This window comes from Takifugu flavidus, chromosome 16, assembly GCF_003711565.1.
Source record: "Takifugu flavidus isolate HTHZ2018 chromosome 16, ASM371156v2, whole genome shotgun sequence".
Classification (NCBI taxonomy): Eukaryota; Metazoa; Chordata; class Actinopteri; order Tetraodontiformes; family Tetraodontidae; genus Takifugu; species Takifugu flavidus.
This window is the reverse complement of record NC_079535.1, coordinates 11389328-11406232: the sequence shown is the minus strand read 5'-3', so window position 1 is coordinate 11406232 and position 16905 is coordinate 11389328. Positions and strand designations below refer to the sequence as shown.

At 49.7% G+C, this 16905-nt stretch overlaps 2 protein-coding genes across 5 annotated transcripts; one reads left to right on the top strand and one right to left on the bottom strand.

The window, feature by feature from the left end:
• The first annotated feature begins 630 nt into the window (after positions 1-630).
• Positions 631-3474, top strand: LOC130513097 (uncharacterized). The gene is made up of 6 exons (XM_057011684.1): positions 631-1351; positions 1555-1585; positions 1681-1824; positions 1924-2030; positions 2109-2244; positions 2378-3474. Exons 1-6 carry the CDS (start codon positions 764-766, stop codon positions 2404-2406), a joined length of 1035 nt encoding a protein of 344 aa, XP_056867664.1. The 5' UTR covers positions 631-763; the 3' UTR covers positions 2407-3474.
• A 932-nt stretch (positions 3475-4406) lies between these two features.
• ttc7b (tetratricopeptide repeat domain 7B) lies at positions 4407-16855 on the bottom strand. 4 transcript variants are annotated; one of them, XM_057011654.1, is made up of 23 exons: positions 16693-16855; positions 15603-15757; positions 15444-15519; positions 15214-15306; positions 14872-15035; positions 14182-14303; positions 13881-13959; positions 13290-13465; positions 13082-13145; positions 12862-12999; positions 12582-12770; positions 12371-12488; positions 12111-12168; positions 11461-11533; positions 11158-11318; positions 10965-11081; positions 10455-10552; positions 9894-10157; positions 9048-9098; positions 7494-7634; positions 6876-7078; positions 6042-6115; positions 4407-5796 (listed from the first exon to the last, which is right to left on the bottom strand). In XM_057011654.1, the coding sequence occupies exons 1-23, from the start codon at positions 16811-16813 to the stop codon at positions 5649-5651; spliced, it is 2883 nt and encodes a 960-aa protein (XP_056867634.1). In that variant the 5' UTR covers positions 16814-16855; the 3' UTR covers positions 4407-5648. The 4 variants fall into 4 exon arrangements, with proteins under 4 accessions (XP_056867634.1, XP_056867636.1, XP_056867637.1 ...); XM_057011656.1 differs by lacking the exon at positions 9048-9098; XM_057011657.1 differs by lacking the exon at positions 9894-10157.
• Positions 16856-16905: the final 50 nt, after the last annotated feature.

The following is a 16905-nucleotide window of genomic DNA, read 5'->3' as shown; positions in this document are numbered from 1 at the left end:
TTTTGTGCCCGATTTTCAAACGAATGCACCAATAAAGCATCATTTGTCGATATGGATGTAAAAGAATGGGGTGATCCGAGGTGTCGGAAAGCTTCAGGCGGGTATCACCATGCTGGGTTTGGTAGTTGTGTTCTTGTCTGTACCCATTATATCTAGAAGAGATGATTATTTCTGGAGTGCTGACAGTCCCAACAATCCTCGGTGGGGTTGCTATAAATTCATTTTATAGGATTTTCACTTGGGTTTCTTGACTTTTCACTGTGTGCGGGATCTTTCCTGCCAGACACACGACCTGGCGTTAAGGAATGTGGTCCTGCTGGATTCCCAGTTTTTGTGTTCGAGTCCTGAAACTTTGCTCTACGCTGCGTTTCGGGTTATTGCAGCTCAACTCGTCTGGCGTGAGGTGGACGGCGCGATGCTTTGTAGGAGGTGTGACGGAGCGCCAACCGATCCTCCCTAGGTGCTGCAACAGAAGCAGCCAGATGACAGAGCCGGGCTTTTACGCCCGCACGTATGGAAAAGTCCTTTTGACAGGATGACGTCGCGTGAAGTGCGCTGGCGGCGCCGCGACGGGAAGGCGATTATCAGTTGAACCAGCTCCTGGTCATCTGTGTGTCGGCTTCGGAACCAGCTCCCAGCTCTAAAGCGGGTCACTGTAGAAACTTCTGCCTCCTCTCCTGCGCCGGCCCGGCCGCCCACCCTGCCTGAACGCTCTTATCCGCCGCTTCCTCTGTCGGCCTGCCACGCGGTTCTGGAGCAACAGATGAATGGCTACAATTGTTTCCCTCCGCCTTTTCCAGCCGGCCACAGCCGCTCTTTTAGTCCGTGCTGTCATCATTCCGTCATGCTGCCAAAGAAGGTGGCGCTCTACCCACCGGAAGACGACCTGGTCGGCCTGTCCACCGTCTATGACCTCTTGGACGAGCAGCACCGCTACTACAGGGAGCTGATCCACCAGCAGGAGAGGAACTATAGAGCGTTCCTTCAAGTGATGATGGACGCGTCCTGGAGCCGTACGGACAGCCTGGTCAGGGAGATGCAGGACCTGAGGAGCTGCCTGCAGAGGACCAGGGCGGAACTGGCTGAAGTTAAAAAACAGGCGACCCAGAACGGCAAACGGGCCGAGTGCCTGGCTGAGGACCTGGTGACGGTGCGGGAGGCCCTGGATGGCCTGAGCCTCAAAGTGGGTGCAGGAGGACGGGGTGTGGGCGCCAAGCAGCACAGGGGAGCGGCCGGGTTGAAGCTGGATGGAGGAAGAGCTGGAAGTCGAGGTAGAGAGGCGACAAGGACGGAACCGAAGGCAGCCAAGCTGGTGGCGGACCTGACGGACATCCGCTTTGATCTCATCAAGGTTGGACGCACACCACAACGGGCCGCTCGGAACCTTGCGTGTCATTTAGGGGTATGGGGGTGTTCGGCCAACTCGAGGCACCGCTCGGCGAGTTTTGGCTTCGGTTCGCTTGTGTTGCGAGTGCCGATACGTCAAAGATCAGTAATCCTGTCTGTCCTGGATCCACTCTTTTAAACTCTCCCGTTTCCTTCCGTCTTCCTCAGGCTGACCAACTAACAGAGGAGCAGATCGCAGGTGAGACGGTGCTAAACCTAGTTGCCCCCCCCCCCCCTTAACCTTACCCGTTTACGCCCGGTTTAACCTTTTACCCGTCTTTTGGGTTGGTCCAGAGTTCAAGGAAGCCTTCTCCCTGTTCGACAAGGATGGCGACGGCACGATCACCACTAAGGAGCTGGGCACCGTCATGAGATCACTCGGCCAAAACCCAACCGAGGCCGAGCTCCAGGACATGATCAACGAGGTGGACGCTGATGGTGCGTGTTGTGTTACCTGAGCGCCAGGTGTAAATCCCGTCCCCTTCGGTGGGACGCTTGGAGTGATCCAGGTTTGGTTTTTTATTTGTCATTTTCCAGGAAACGGAACCATCGACTTCCCCGAGTTCCTCACAATGATGGCAAGAAAGATGAAGGACACCGACAGCGAGGAGGAGATCAGAGAGGCCTTCAGGGTCTTTGATAAGGTGCGTCTGCGTGTTCGGCTTTGGCAACAGAACGCCTGAAATGGCTGTTGGCGGTTGACGGTAATGCATCTCGTCCAGGACGGGAACGGCTACATTAGCGCCGCAGAGCTGCGCCACGTCATGACTAACCTCGGAGAGAAGCTCACGGACGAGGAAGTGGACGAGATGATCAGGGAAGCAGACATCGACGGAGACGGACAGGTTAACTACGAAGGTAAAGGAAGGCGCAGCTAGCCGCGCTAGCCGTTTCTTTGCTAAAAGTACAGAGTAGCCGGAGGCGCTCTCCCTTCTGTGGAATCTAAACCTGTTTTTTTTCTTCTCCTTTTTTTTTTTTAACTCCTCTACAGAATTTGTTCAGATGATGACGACCAAATGAACTGGACTCGCATTAACAATCAAGAAAATCGGTCAATTGATTCACTTACCTCTTATTGCAAAAATTCTACATTTATTCATACTGTTCTGTATAGACAACTTAAACTGAATGTTGGAAAACAAAATCTGTCCATATAAACAAACTCAAATATGGTAAAAGATGAAGAAAAACCTAAATCAGTCTGCATGTACTGGCTTGTATCCCCGCCCCCCCCCCCAGTGCTTTCGCCGCCCAGTCGGAGTTGAACCCTTGAGCCAGGCAGTTTCTCTGCAGCTGCCTGGTTCACTCACCTTCTGCTTCTGGTTCCATCTGCCTGATGTCATGACGATTCTATGGGCTGGCCAATCACCTTTCCTCTATGACTTCCTGTTTGGTTTCTTTCTGTTCTTCATGCATGCAGCTTTAGACGGGTTACTGTTGAGAACCCAGGGGCGGGGGGTGGGGGGGCAGGCTGTTGTGGAGCCTTAGGGGGGCCCCACAGGGACGAGGAAGAGGCGGAGGGGTTTAACCAACAGGTGGACGGGTGCGAGTGACGCGGCAGAACCTTTGCAGTTTGCTAACTTAAAAGAATTCAGCGGCGAGAGATATTTTTAAGAAAAAAAAACAAACATTCAAATGGAATAAATCTCTTTTGGATTCTGTGTTTCTGGCATGTGAGGATACACTCTTATCTGTTGTGTGTTTACCATTTTCGAGGGGTGAAGCCTGGGTGGGGCGTAGGTGTGAGCCCCTCGGGGGGTCACTGGGTGAGGTCTGGGTGGTAGTGCCGATACACAACAGCAGCTCTCGGGCGGTATCGCGAGCGTTTACCCGAGCCTGTCTAGGTGCAGCATATTGCCTTTAAGGTTGCACGTTTATCATTCTTTGGGGGCGTTGCGTTCAGTTTGGTGGGCACGGGGTCGGTCCTTTGCGGTATTTCTATCTTGTGTTTGTGTGTGAGATTGTGCGTGTGGGTGTGGGTGCGGCGAGGCCCGGCCCGGTCCAACTGTACTATTCAGTTGATCTGCATTCCAAGTTGTACATGCTAGTCTTTACATTTTGTTTTTCCAATAAAATACCATGAAGTAACATTTTGTCCGGGCTTTATTTTCGGGGCTGCGTCGGGGAGCCGAGCTGAAGATGATTCGGGTTATCCGAGGGTCAACGCGGGGACATCTTCTGTCTGCGGACGATGCGTTGCTAGGCAACACAGCCGGCCGTCGGGTGGGTGGAATGGGAAAAGCGTGAGTTGAAAAATTGGGAGCTCGAGGACGGTAATCTGTATTTGTGTGTGTGTGTGTGTGGGGGGGGGGGGGTGAAACAAGAACTGCTAAAATAGAAGAAAATAAAACGATCTTAAATCTACGTCACGGCTCTGAAGGACATAAAGGGAACGATGGAGAAATGAAGGCGTCGCGTACGTATGTAAGTGAGGCGTCCAGCCTGGGTGTCAGCTGGACATCCAATAGTTCCGATTCAGTAGATCATCGCTGAGATCCTGGTTCTTCCATTAAAAAATGGACTTTTTTTTATGCACGTGGAACCGAACGCTTCTTGAGCCGTCGAATGAACGGACCGATCGGACACCAGCGTCTACCTGACCCCAGCGGGAGATCCCTTGGTCCAGTCCGTGACCTTTACAGCAGGATGGGGAGGGGGGGGGTGAGGCTGTAAATGATACCTGGGAACACAGCAGGATCGCTGGGGGGGGGGTGTCGGGGGGGCGTCAGCTTGAGACCGACCCAAAGAGTCCCGACAGTTGAGGACAGATTCTGTCGGCGCCGTAATCCCCCCATAAAATCCAGACAAAGGAGTGAACACCTATGTACTGACAGACACACACCTGAGCCTGTAACACACACCACCTGCTGAGGTCACAGCTAGACAGATACCCCCCCACCACACACACACACATACCACCCCTACACACAGACACACATACACACACAGATACCACCCCCACCACACACACACACACACACTCTGGGGTATCCGTGTTCAGTGATGATACAACAAAATACTCCACGTTTTGGCTACTTTTATTGTCAGTTTTCCGCCCAATTTGTTGCCATTCACGCGTAAACGTCTTAATTCCTCAACAGCTTCTCAGTAACGTCACACTCCGAAAAAAAAACAGGATATCGTTAACTGTCTACAGGAATAACAATACGCTTGGAACCATCAAATTTACAACAATACAGCTCTGGACGTCAAAAACCAAAGGGGACTGTTGGCACATCGGAGTGTAAAAGAATCGGATTTAGTCTTTCGTACGTTAACGTAACATTTTAACAACGAAAAGAAACGCATCAGTGTGGGAGCTTAGCATACAGGCCAGACAAGAGGATACTGTCATTTTTTATTATTTTTTTTGGGGGGGGGGTTGTATTAATTACACCATCTTAAAAGTGACTAACAATGTTGATTCAATATAATCATAGAGCCGTTAGCTCAGGGTGGGGCAGCTTGTCAGTCCAGCTTTACTTTCTTTACTTTAACTGTTTTACATTTAAATGACTTTTTTTACAAACAGTTTTTTTCCTTCAACTGCAAAGCTAAAGGGAATATTTTCTGAATACTGATTGAAAGGGAAGCAAACATATAACCAGTGTCACCTGGTCATTTTAACGTTTGCTTAAATGCTGCCCAAGATCGTTTAAACCAACAGCGGCGAGGAGACCTGGCGGCGGCGCTCAGATCTCGAGGATCTACATGTTTGACAGCTTGAGCCCCCTAATCCAGGGGTGTCGGGACCCGGTCCCTGAGGACCGCGATCCAGCCGTGTTTTCTCCTCCCACGGCTTCCGCGGGGGGGGGCAGCTCGTCCACCCGGTGGGTCAGAAAACCCGGTCTGAGCGCGGCCCTGGAGGACCGGGTTCTAACGCCGCGTGCTGAGGCGCCGGCCTGATCAACTCCAGAAAATGTAAACAAAATGTTTTGGGCTACTGAACAACTAGAACCATCAACTAACCCGTATTTACATATTTAAACGATGATCACACGCGTGTATGGTTACAGCCGGACACACAAATATGTACAGTCGCTGCCTCGCACACTCGTGCGAAGACACGCAAAGTGCAGAACAACGTGGACGCGAACAAGCGGTCACACACACACACACACACGAGCAGGGAGGTCACGGCCACACAACGGCATCGTGGGTAGGAGCGTCCGCGGTGTGTGTGTGAGGTTCGTGTGGCATGCAGACATGCTGTGTGTGTATCGGGAAGTGTGTGCAGCTCGTTTGTGTCACGCCGGTGCGTTTCATAGCGCTCGGGGGATGATGGTGAAGGGCAGGATGGGGCTGCTGGCCTCCAGCTCCAGGGCCGTGATGAAACACTCGGTGGCCGCCGCGGTGTTTCCCTGAGCCTGCAGAACCTCACCCAGGCTGTTCCACACGTCGTGGGCCGTGCTGAGGAAAACGAGAGGACAAATGCGTTTGTCACACACATCCTTGCACTACTACCTTTGTGAGGACTTTTATAGACCTACTACATTCCCATAACCATCCTAACTAACCCACTAACTCTGACTGCAACCTTAAAACATCAAACTCTCCTTTGAAGTTGGTGCCAGAACGTCCTCACTTCCCGAAAATGGCCCCACTTTGCTAGTAGAATGAGTATTTTGGACCTCAGAACACACACACACACCTACCTGTTGACCTGCACAGCATCTCTCAGCACCTTTTCAGACAGACTGTAGCGCTGCAGCTGGTGCAGGATCAAACCCTGCGGGATTAAACGGAGACGAGCGGGTCAAAAATCACATTTCCGGCTCATAAATATGAACCAGCCGCTTCACAGTGGCAACTTTTGTGTGACGTGACGCCGCGAAGCGGCGCTGCCAGGAATAGTGATGGGATTACTGCTTAAGAGCGACGCCACATGTGATGCGGCCGGTAAACGGAGCGGCTCCAGCGTAGCCTGGAGGCCACCCCAGTCTCGCCCTGGACCCGCGGGCGTCGCTGGGGATCTCGGCCAATGAAAAAGCAGCATTTAACGTCTGAATTCGGCTGTTTACCGAGATGTATCTCAGGTCTGTAAACGTAAAAACTAATTACACCGTTAAAGTTCAAATTCATTTTATCGCAGAGTGAATCATTTATCGGTTAGGCGGCCAAAGGAATCCATAACAAGCTACGTTAATGCGATTAAAGGAGAGATACTTTTTAAACACCATTAGCTCTTTACACTCGCTGCCCTCCGTTTTCTACAGAGCGACGTCAATTTGCACGACAAACATCCTTCATCTTAACAGCGGCTATAAACCCGTTTTATTAAGCTCGTATTTCAGATGCAGCGACGCGGTGGAAATGTACTGGAGAGAGACGCAGCACAGGAGAAGCTCTCAGAGGGGCGTTCAGAGAGCAACAAGGGGAACCTGTTCTCCCAGCACAACCCCACCCCCCCCCACCAAACCCCCCCACCTCCACATAAACAAGCCCCCGTAGACAGGACGTGTGGGGACAAGCTCCGGGCGGGTCCTTACCAGTCTCTGCATGCTCTTGACGTGCGTCGGGTTGATTGACAGCGCCTCTTCATACCAGCGCTTGGCCTCGTCCATGTTGCCCCTCAGCTCGGCTATCTGGCCTCTCATGTACAAGACATTATGGGATGTGGGGAAGAGATTGGAGGCTTCTTGCGTGCATGCCGCGGCCTCGGCGGGCTTCGACATGCTGATGTAGACCTCGGCTGTCAGAAGAAAAGGCGGGCAGGGATTATTGATGAGAAGCTTCCAGCCTGCAGAATTTTAGAAGGATTGAGCTCAAGAACATGATTTGTTCTATATGCAGGATAGATTCCATAAAAGGAAGCCAAATCTGTGGGAGAGAAGCGGTGGTGAGCAGAACGAGGGCCTCCTAAAGTGCCCTGCGTATCGCTGCGATGCAGCTAGAAGGCTCCAAACGAGCCGGACAGATGGAGGAAACGAGTTTGGCCGGTTGGACCATCTGTCCTGCGGCCCAGTTATTAAATCAGCTTTGGAAGTGACCACGTCTGACAGGGCGCAGCTGGGGAGTCAAACACAAGCCGAAACCACCCTCGTCTCCGGGTGGGTCTCGGCGTGCGTTTGCAGCCTTCAGAATCCAGTGTGTGCACGTGTACGCACCTGCGTGCAGCCAGATCTGGGCCAAGGTCATCCAGGGGTGCAGGGGTCCCTGCTTGGGGGCGCTGCTCTGCAGAGACGACGCCACCTCGGACAGCGCCTGCTCCACCCGGCTGGCTGCGATAGACGTGGCGTGAACGGAGCCTGAGTGGACACGAGGACAGCGTTAAAGACGGCGGCGCCGTTGTTTCACAGCCACAGCGCGGCCGAACAACAGTTTTCACTGAGAAAAGAGGAACAGTGAAGACAGAAAGACGTTTCCTGTCTTCATGAGCATTTCAGTGGTTCACGCCAATCCACACGGCAACAGTGTCATCCCGGGTTAACCAGAGGGGCCGAACGTGGGACCGGCTACGCTGAGCCTCGTCTCGCCTCAACGGCGGCTCGAAACGTTCAGAACCAGTCGAGCGGAAGAGGGAAATAACTCCCCTGAAAGTTATTTGGTGTCAGATTAAATGTCGTCAATGCGGCTCCCACAACGAGAGTCTGGCTGTAGTCGCTGATCATAAACCCCTCTGGTTAAAGTCGAATGGATCCATGCGTGAGCACTCTGTGGTTTAGTCATCGACAGAAGAGCGTTCCGTCTGATGCCGCGGTTGCATTTCACTTTCATCATTTCACCAAAAAAAGAGAACCGTGTCAGGGGTTGTACACGGCAGGAAGTGTCAGCTCTGCTCCTTTCTATAATTAACATGTTTATAAATGGTTAATGCTGCTGCTCGCGTGTGAACAATCCACGACATGACTCCCAAACTAACTTAAGGTTCTTCCTCATTCCCGTCACCAAATGTTGTAAAATCTCCTTTCGGGAACCAACAGTGACCACGTCTGGGTGAAACTTCTCACCAATAAGTCCACGTTTGACGGATGACTCGACACTAAAGACGCGCGCACGAGCTCCCGGGTTACAACAGCACATGTGAGAGCAGCTCCTCGTTGCCCTGGCGATGATACCCACAGTGCACCTCACACAAACTGATTAGTAACCCAAATGCAAAGCCCGAACGTTCAGAAAGATTAGAAACGTGGATAAAATTCACACGTGCTCAGTTAAAAGGAATACACAGACTCACAGGTTATTCAGAGAAGCACTAGTCGGTTAGTTGGAGCTCCGCCCGAGCTGGACGAGCCTGCGCTTCGTTCTACGTGCACAGCCGTAAATAAAACGTACGCAATAGCGGTTGGAAATCTTGTGAGTCGAATTAACGAAGGCTTTTAAGCGCATCTTTTAATTACGGTGAGCTGGAGAGCTGCTGCCTGCCTCACACCAGCGTTCGCTGCGCTCAACATCACAGCCTCGTTTCACAGCTGATTTGTGCTACGAGCAGGAAGCTGCTTCTGCTTCTCCATGAAGAGAATAAAGAATTTAGGCATCGATCTGCTTCATATGGCCCTTAATGGGCCACAGGAAAGCGGCCCGTTTCTGTCCCTGTATTCCTTTGAACAGCTTTTTTTAATTTTCTGGGATATCAGAACCTCGTCAGGAAGAGCGTGAAAGCACGGGAAGAAAACTGGATGAAAAGAGGAGGGTGACGTGGTCGATGGACGGCTACTTACAAACAGAAAACATGTAGGGAAAACCATGAATGTTAGCGTCCTGAAGGCCGCCTTGGAAAAAAAAAAAGGGAGGATGGGGGGAAAACAGAGATGTTGACTGTTAAATGACAGAAGAGAAGAGTCGGGATCAGAGGCAGAACAGTGCTGACGCCGCAGGAACACGGAGGAAGACCGGAAGTAAACTTTAGTCTCCGGGGAAAGAGCGATACGAGCCGCCGCTTTATATAGCAGAACGAGGACGGTAAAAGTGCTGAACTTAAAACAAACAAAGCTTAGAGGATCAATTCTTTATCTGCTTTTAGAAATTTGCATCAGCTGAATTGTCGAAGTCGATTTGAAAACTGAGACGCTGCGGGGGCAAATGATTTGTCTGGGAATTTGCATGGCGGCACTGGCGCCTCGCTGAGCTGTTGAACCAGCTGCGGGACAAACACGTCTTAATCAGACGTGAACTGTCTGGTACGGGCGGACGGGAGCAGGGGACCGGAAAGGTGTGAAAGTGAGACGAAAAAAGACGAAACTGATGTTGCTGAAGCACCGGAAATGAGACCGCGAAGAAAAGGAAGGAACCAGGAGGGACAGTCCCCAACTACTCCGACTCAAAACTGTCCCAACGGAGAGTGAGCGGAGTTTGAATAGAGAGGTGCCACAGTGTCCTCAGACCTACAGACAAACATAAAAACAACCGCAGCAGCTCCGTCAAAATCCAGTGGGTCAAACATGCACCTGGAACTGGACTAGGAGGTCCACTGGCCCAAACGGTTAGTGAGCTGAGTTTCAAGTGCTTTCACTTGTTCATAAGAGAACAACATGCTACATTCCCACGTGGAAGCTACGGATAATTACTAGTGGATGAGAGCTGGCGGAGAGTGATGTGGGTGGAAAAGGACTGAGTCCTGGTCCTGGTGGGCGTGGGGGGAAGAGGAGTGGGACAGAGGAAGGAAGGGCTTATGGGTGGAGGGAGAGGCTGGAAAGTGAAGACAGGGGAGGAAGGGGAAGACAGGGGGGAGGACATCGGGGAGGAGAGCGGGGAGGAAAAGGTGGAAATGGTGGAGGGGGAGACGGGAGAGAGCTGTTCAGAACCCGAGCGAGAGGAGGAGGAACCTGAGACTAACACAGACAAGGAGGACAGAGACAAAAGAAATTAATTAAAGAATAAAGAAAATAATTGGAAATGTTCCTCTAAATTATGCAACATTCAAAATGGCTGGAATAAACCAAAAGGTAAATGAGAAAATCAAGGGGATAAATCAATAAAAACATTGGGGGGGTTCTTTAGTAGCTAAAGGAAATGAATCAATATTAAGCAGCAAAGAGCAAACGGTGCCCTTTCAATAACGCCGATTTATCTTTAGAAGTTCCACATTAAGAGCCATCTTAAGTGTGTGTGTGTGTGTGTGTGTGTACCAGTCTCAGGGTCACTGAAATCAGGCAGAGTCATGGCATTGAGCTGTCGTCTGTCTGTTATGGCTCTGTCCAGCAGACTGCTGCCACGCCCAGAGTCGCTGCCACACACACACAAAGGACAAATCCACATTAATCCCACTGGACTCAGGACAAAACAAACAAAAAAAACCATATTTCTACAAACGGGCAGTATCCAAGTGTCAAAGTCCATCATCGTATTTAGAAGCTCCGCCATTTTCATGTAGCGCATGCTAACATATGCTGATGTGTTTAACTATTTGCTGTCCTTTCAATAAGCATTATTGTTTGGTTAAAGCAGGCATGTCCAAACCCAGTCCTCGAGGACCACAATCCAGCCGGGCTTTCTATCCCACTGAATGCATTTTCAGCCTTTTTGGACAGAAAACCCGGCTGGATCGTGGTCCTCAAGGACTGGGTTCGGACATGCCTGGGTTAACGGGACATGACGTGTCTAAAGGTGAGTGTTTATGGCAGAAAGTCAATGGATACCTGGGGTTGGTAAGGTTGTAAAAGCTCTTCCAGATCTGCAGCATGTGTTTACAGGTGAGGAGAGCTTCCTCTGGTCCTCTGCACATGGACTCCAGCTTCACCTTCGTATAGAGCAGACTGCAGCGCAGGGCCCGCGTGTCAAAGGCGTGCCCGAATAAAGAGAGCGCGGGCTTTAAATCAAACCTTTTCTTACTTGAAGTTCTCTGGGTACTCGGACAGAGCCATCTCTATGATGTTGAGAGCGTCGTGGTAGTGCTTCTGAGCAGAGAGCAGCAGAGCCAGCAGGTGGAGCGAGTGGACGTCGTCCCCTTGAAGCTGCAACGCCTGCCGGACGTAGCCCAAAGCCTCGGGGATCTACAGGGGTTCACCAGTCAGGACACAAAGCACCACGTAAAGCAACTCGACTGTAGCTCCTCATTCTACTCTTCTCTCTTTTTTTTTTTAAATGGATATAATGGTGATGATTTTGCCCCGTGAACTCTCAACATCGCTTTACCTGTCGGGACACGGCGAGCTGCAGCGCCAAGTAGAAGGCCGCTAAATGGTCAGTGGGCGAGAGACTCTGAGCTCTACACAGAAAAACAGAGGTTTCCCATGTGAAAAGAAGATTTAGATTGAAAAAGAGCTCTGCAGCTACAAGACAAGGACTTCATTCCATGATTTAGCTGAAAAGGTTCAGAAATCTGAAGATATTTTTAGCTTCAGGTAGAACCTTTTCTGTCAGCTTCAATAAGGCTGCAAGTGTGTATAAATAGTATCAGCATAACATATCAAACACTGGAAGGGTCACTCTAATGTGCTTTCTGGAATGAAAGAGGAAATGGGCGCACACGGGGAAAACCCATGGAAGAGCAAGGACGGCACGCTGGCGTCGCTCAGAAAGTCCAGACCCTTCTCGCTATGAGGTGGCTGTAGATTCACCACATAGGCGGAATATCTTCATATTTCTCGTCAGGAAGGAGGAAATATGACACAATCTCAAAATTTTGTAACGTCTCCGATGTCACCACACAAATAAATGAGCAGTAAACCAGAAAATAAAGTGGATTAATAGGTTGATGCGCCACAAGCCGGAACTGAAACTCAGTGTTGCATGTGGCACAATGACTCGGAGGAGAATGTGGGTGTAAAAGAGAGAACAGAGACCTCTGGAAGGCTCCCAAAGCTTTCCTCTGGTACTCCTCCTGTGTGCTTCGAAGCGATGCTACAGAGATGCAGACAAACAGAGAGGTCGTGTCAGCTGCGCTATTAATAAAAGAGGTGTAGAAGTCAGAGGAGGCTCAAGGTAAAACCAGGATTTGGACAGCGCAGATCTGATTAGAACAGGCTTTTGAGTCATTTCTTAATTTGGCCTCACACTGTTAACAAAGGAACTGTATTCTGGTGGCAGATGCACGAACACCTACCATCAGTAGCCTTGAGACTGTAAACCAAGCCCACGGCCAAGTAGCCTTTGGCTCGGAATTCGGCCGCCTTCTCCCCCATGTCAATCACCATTTTTGCAAAGCTCTCGCCCTCGTCGAGCTGGATCAGAGCAGAAGGACGTAAAATGAGAAAGAAGTTCATGAACCAGAACGCCGAGGCCACGTTTCAATGAAGGGGCGGGACGATCCTCACCCAGTGCAAAGGTCCAACACAAAGCTTGACGGCCAGCAGCGGAATGGTCGGCTCGTCGGGCTTCAAACGGATGCACTCTTTCAGGACCTTGACAGCACGGGCAGATTTCCCAGCAGCCATTAACGACAGGGCGAGTTGGTACCATAAATGGAACTCTTCAAAGGCAAACTTCATGGCCCTCTCCAAACACTGAGGATGACCAGTAATAACAAAATGAGCCAGCGGGATACACACATCCCACAATGACTGCATAAAGGCAGCCGGTAACGAGGCCACAGACCTCGGAGAGCATCTCATACTGGCCTCTCCTGCCCAGAGCTATGGTCAGCAGGTCGTACACCACGGAGGCAGACTGCAAACTGATGATCCGGTCATTGTTGTGTTCAGGAATCCTGCTCAGGACAGCATCACGGTTGGCCTTTAAGACACCGATGCAGGTACGCCAAGGTCAGCAAAAAAGTGCTTTAAGATGAGGTACCAACAACGATGACTACATTTACCATGGACTCGCTGATGAGCAGCAACAGCAGCGCCTCCTCCGTGTTCTCCTGAGGACAGAACAGGCTGAGGGAGCGAAAAGGGTGGAAAGACGGGTGACGCCAGGCACTACTGCTTTCAGTGCGCAACAGTTGAATTTTGGGGACCGAGGCGGCCCTCTTCCCACTTTGTTCCCACTATGAGGAGTGGCAAACAAATAGGAAGACTTACTTTTCTCCCGAGTACACCCGTGGGCGCCGGCTGAGGCTGTAGTTCTTGCTGAGAACGTGTCCTTGCCGTGTAGGATCGTCCAACGGTGACACTGTGGGTGGGTCTTCCAGAGGAGACCAGTAACTCTGTTCGCACATTCCTCTGAGTAAGATCTCAGCAAGCTGTCTGGCTATGGTCTGCGCACACACACACACACGCACACATTTGGCAATTGTATAGGAGCCATCTGTTTATGTGGGTCTTGTTTTAATTACTATTTTACATAAAAACACTTAAAATACTACATAATTACTGGATATGGCAAAACATGCTGTCTGTAAACAGAAATCCCAATCAAATCTGAGCAAATTATTTATTGGAGAACATTAGAGATGTTAAAAAGCAGCAACTTTTAATCTGTTATTTCTGCCTGATTCACTCATCTCTCCGCACTGACGCTGTGCTGCCACCACGCGGACAAACGCATCACTGCAGCTGCTGCACGAGTCGGTGATGACAGAAGGTAAAAGACAGGAACGAAAGAAATCGGTGTGCGTTTGTCCCGTTGGCGGCACACGCCTCGGCGATCAACTGATACACAGGTTCGCTCACCATGCGAAGGCTCTGAGTGGTTCTGCTTTCGACGGCACGAAGGATCTCCCTGAAACGGCCCACTCCCCTTGTCAGGTTGCTATGGCAACGGTGCGGAGAAACCACAAGACAAACACGGATGAAAAAAACAATCTGTGCGACATAATAATATCTCAATTACTGTATGATTTCGTTAAACTCGGCAAAGCCGGTGGAAAGAACCCAGACAGGGTCGGTTCTGGTTGATGATCCTTTAACTATTCCATGATTTCACACGACTATCAAGAAGAATGGATTTTTCTCCAGACAGATTCCCCCTTACCCGTTCTTAAAGTGGATGACGTGGGCTCTCTGCAGGCCCGTCTCCAGGAAATAGCCCAGTTCTATGTCCTGGGAGGTTGGGCCCGGCTTTGGGCTGCGGTTCTGAATACCTGCCGACAAGGCCTGCAAAAAGAACAGAAAGGTGTAAAGAAAAAACTGAACGGAAGAAGTACCGGGAAAGAATTTGACTTATCCGGAATGAATAAGTATTGAATTATTTAGCTTTATTTGAACTACATTAAAAACACAAATTATGTGGTGACACATGAAGTTTGTTTATGATCATTTCTGTTCCTTATTATTAGTCAATAAGTCCCAGGAGAAACCCTGGCTTAGTTTACCTAATTAACAAGTAAGAGAAATTCCTATTACGAACTGATGATGACGTTTCTGGATTACGAAACAGTAAATGCCAGTAAATCAAGCATTATTTTTGGAACTCTCACTGCTTTTTTTATTTGTACTTTCAGACGTTCTCCAGGGGGGAAGCGGTATCTGAGGCAGTAGGCGTTTATGGGCTGTAACACATTAGTCGTACTTGCACACTGTCAGCAGCTTATTAATCACACACCCACAGGGATGGCACCGGACCCGAGAAGTCTGGGCTCTAACAAGATAATTGGTGATAGCTGGCGTCCGTTACTTTCACACCACAAAACTGGGAAGGGATGAGACACTTGTGAATTCGTACCTTCTCCGCCTCCTGCAGGTAAAGGAGAGCGATGTCCCCGGACTTTTCATAGCAGGTGATAATTTCCTGCTCTCTATCCGAGGTGCTCTTAACGGATGACGGAGAGCCAGTGTTCTTGTTCGACAGAGACGGAGAGGCAGCCGGAACCTTCTCGAGACACAGTCCTGAGGGGAGATGGTTTAGGATGACAGACCATAAAGAAATCACCAAGGTTCAAGCTTGCCCCTCCGTAGTGGTGTGGTGCTGCCACCGTGTGGACAAAACCGTCACTGCAACTGTCCCAGAGGACAGTGAGGACATCGGAGTTCAAGAAAAGGATGAATGGATGAACTGTGCTTGTACCTTTAGTTGCATATGCCTCAGCTATCATGGACAACCGATAGACAGGCGCACCCACCAGCTGCATGTCATCCAGGCTGACTTTACCGTAGTGACCTGGCAACACATCAGCTTCCATTAATAAACTCACCAACATACGTCACACTGCACATGTAGAGGTTCTAGTGATAGATCTGAGAGAAATACTAAATAATAAATAAAAATAAACAGTGACCAAAGAGAGTAAGGGTTACCTAAAGCATCTCTATATTCTCCCTCGACGTAGCACAGTTTGGCCATCAACAAGCTGGCCTCCTGGAGATAATCAGCCTGTCAGAGAGGAAACAACCTTTCAAAAGGCGATGCCGAATCAGAAACACCAAAATTCCCTCTGTTGCTTCGCGCCGACTTGCCTTCAGGTTCCCTCTGTCCAGAGCAGCAGTCAGATGTTTCCTCACTTCCACCAGTTTGGGCCGGGGGCCCCTGGGACTGGCTCCCTGTTTGAGCGGGTTCTCCTTCAGGTATGTCTGAAGTTTGCACTCCCCCAGCAGCAGCTCGCCGAGGTCATCTGCACACACCAACATCTCCACACGTGAGTTTGTGTATCTGTTGCTTTGTGTGACGATTCGGCGTTAAAACATGTTGGCCGAACTCTTCCGCAAATGAATAACACTTGTTTTTAAAAGGTAAGGGTTTAAGATACACATTAGGCTGTTACGGATCAGTTAAGGAGGGAATGTGACCCCCACCCCCCCCTTTTAAATAAGCAGCAATCCTGATCCTGATCCCATTCATACAACAGATCACAAGGGCCTCAAATGCCGCATAAAATCCATAATCAGTGTTTGCTGAAACACAAATATAGTCATTTTTATATGCTTTTGACAATGTTTACATGTCCCCTGGATAAAAACCACTATAAAACTATAACCATGGGATCTCAGCCATCTATAACTGAGACATGAGTCAGAAGACTTTTTCATTTCATATTTTTATTCTATAATCAAGAGATCTTATATTTTAGTGACTTAAATGATAATTAAACATGACTATTAGTCACATTAATATTTCAATCAGAACTTTGCAGGTGATACAGGAAAGCTGCTTTTGCACACACCACATACAATATTAGTGGATTCCATTGCAACTATGACCTGTTGCCTCAATAGAGTCATCAATGATTTTAACTCAGATCTTGTATTCTGAGTCTCTGTGCTACCTTTTGAGGTTTGACAGTTGCATGTTAGAAGCTAAATCCTGCAATCACGCTCTTGGCCGTAAAACTTACAATGGGGTCTCCTGCACTGCAATATCGTAAATACAATGCAGTAATTTGGATACGTATGACTCGTGCAAAACATGCCAAGGTAATGTTTATGCGATAATAACACCAGGAGACTAAACAGTACCGGGTCTCGCTGTCAGGAAGTACCGAGGACTCGGCAGGGCGAAGGCCTAAAAGGTTAAATGAGCGAACAGGAGGGAACCCTGGACGTCTCCTACCGTTTGATATGAGCTTAGCCGACAACTGACGAACCAGTTCTGGTATCTTGTCCCACTGGCACTCAGAGCGACACCGCTCAATCTCGGTTTCAAGTCGTGAGCCAGACTTCCTCGCCGTCATCTTCGCTCGCCTCGACCAAAACACCGGAAGTAGTCACTCTCGTCGGCGTAACTTCTGGACCGTAGAAGAAAACCAAACTTCCGGAAGTACTT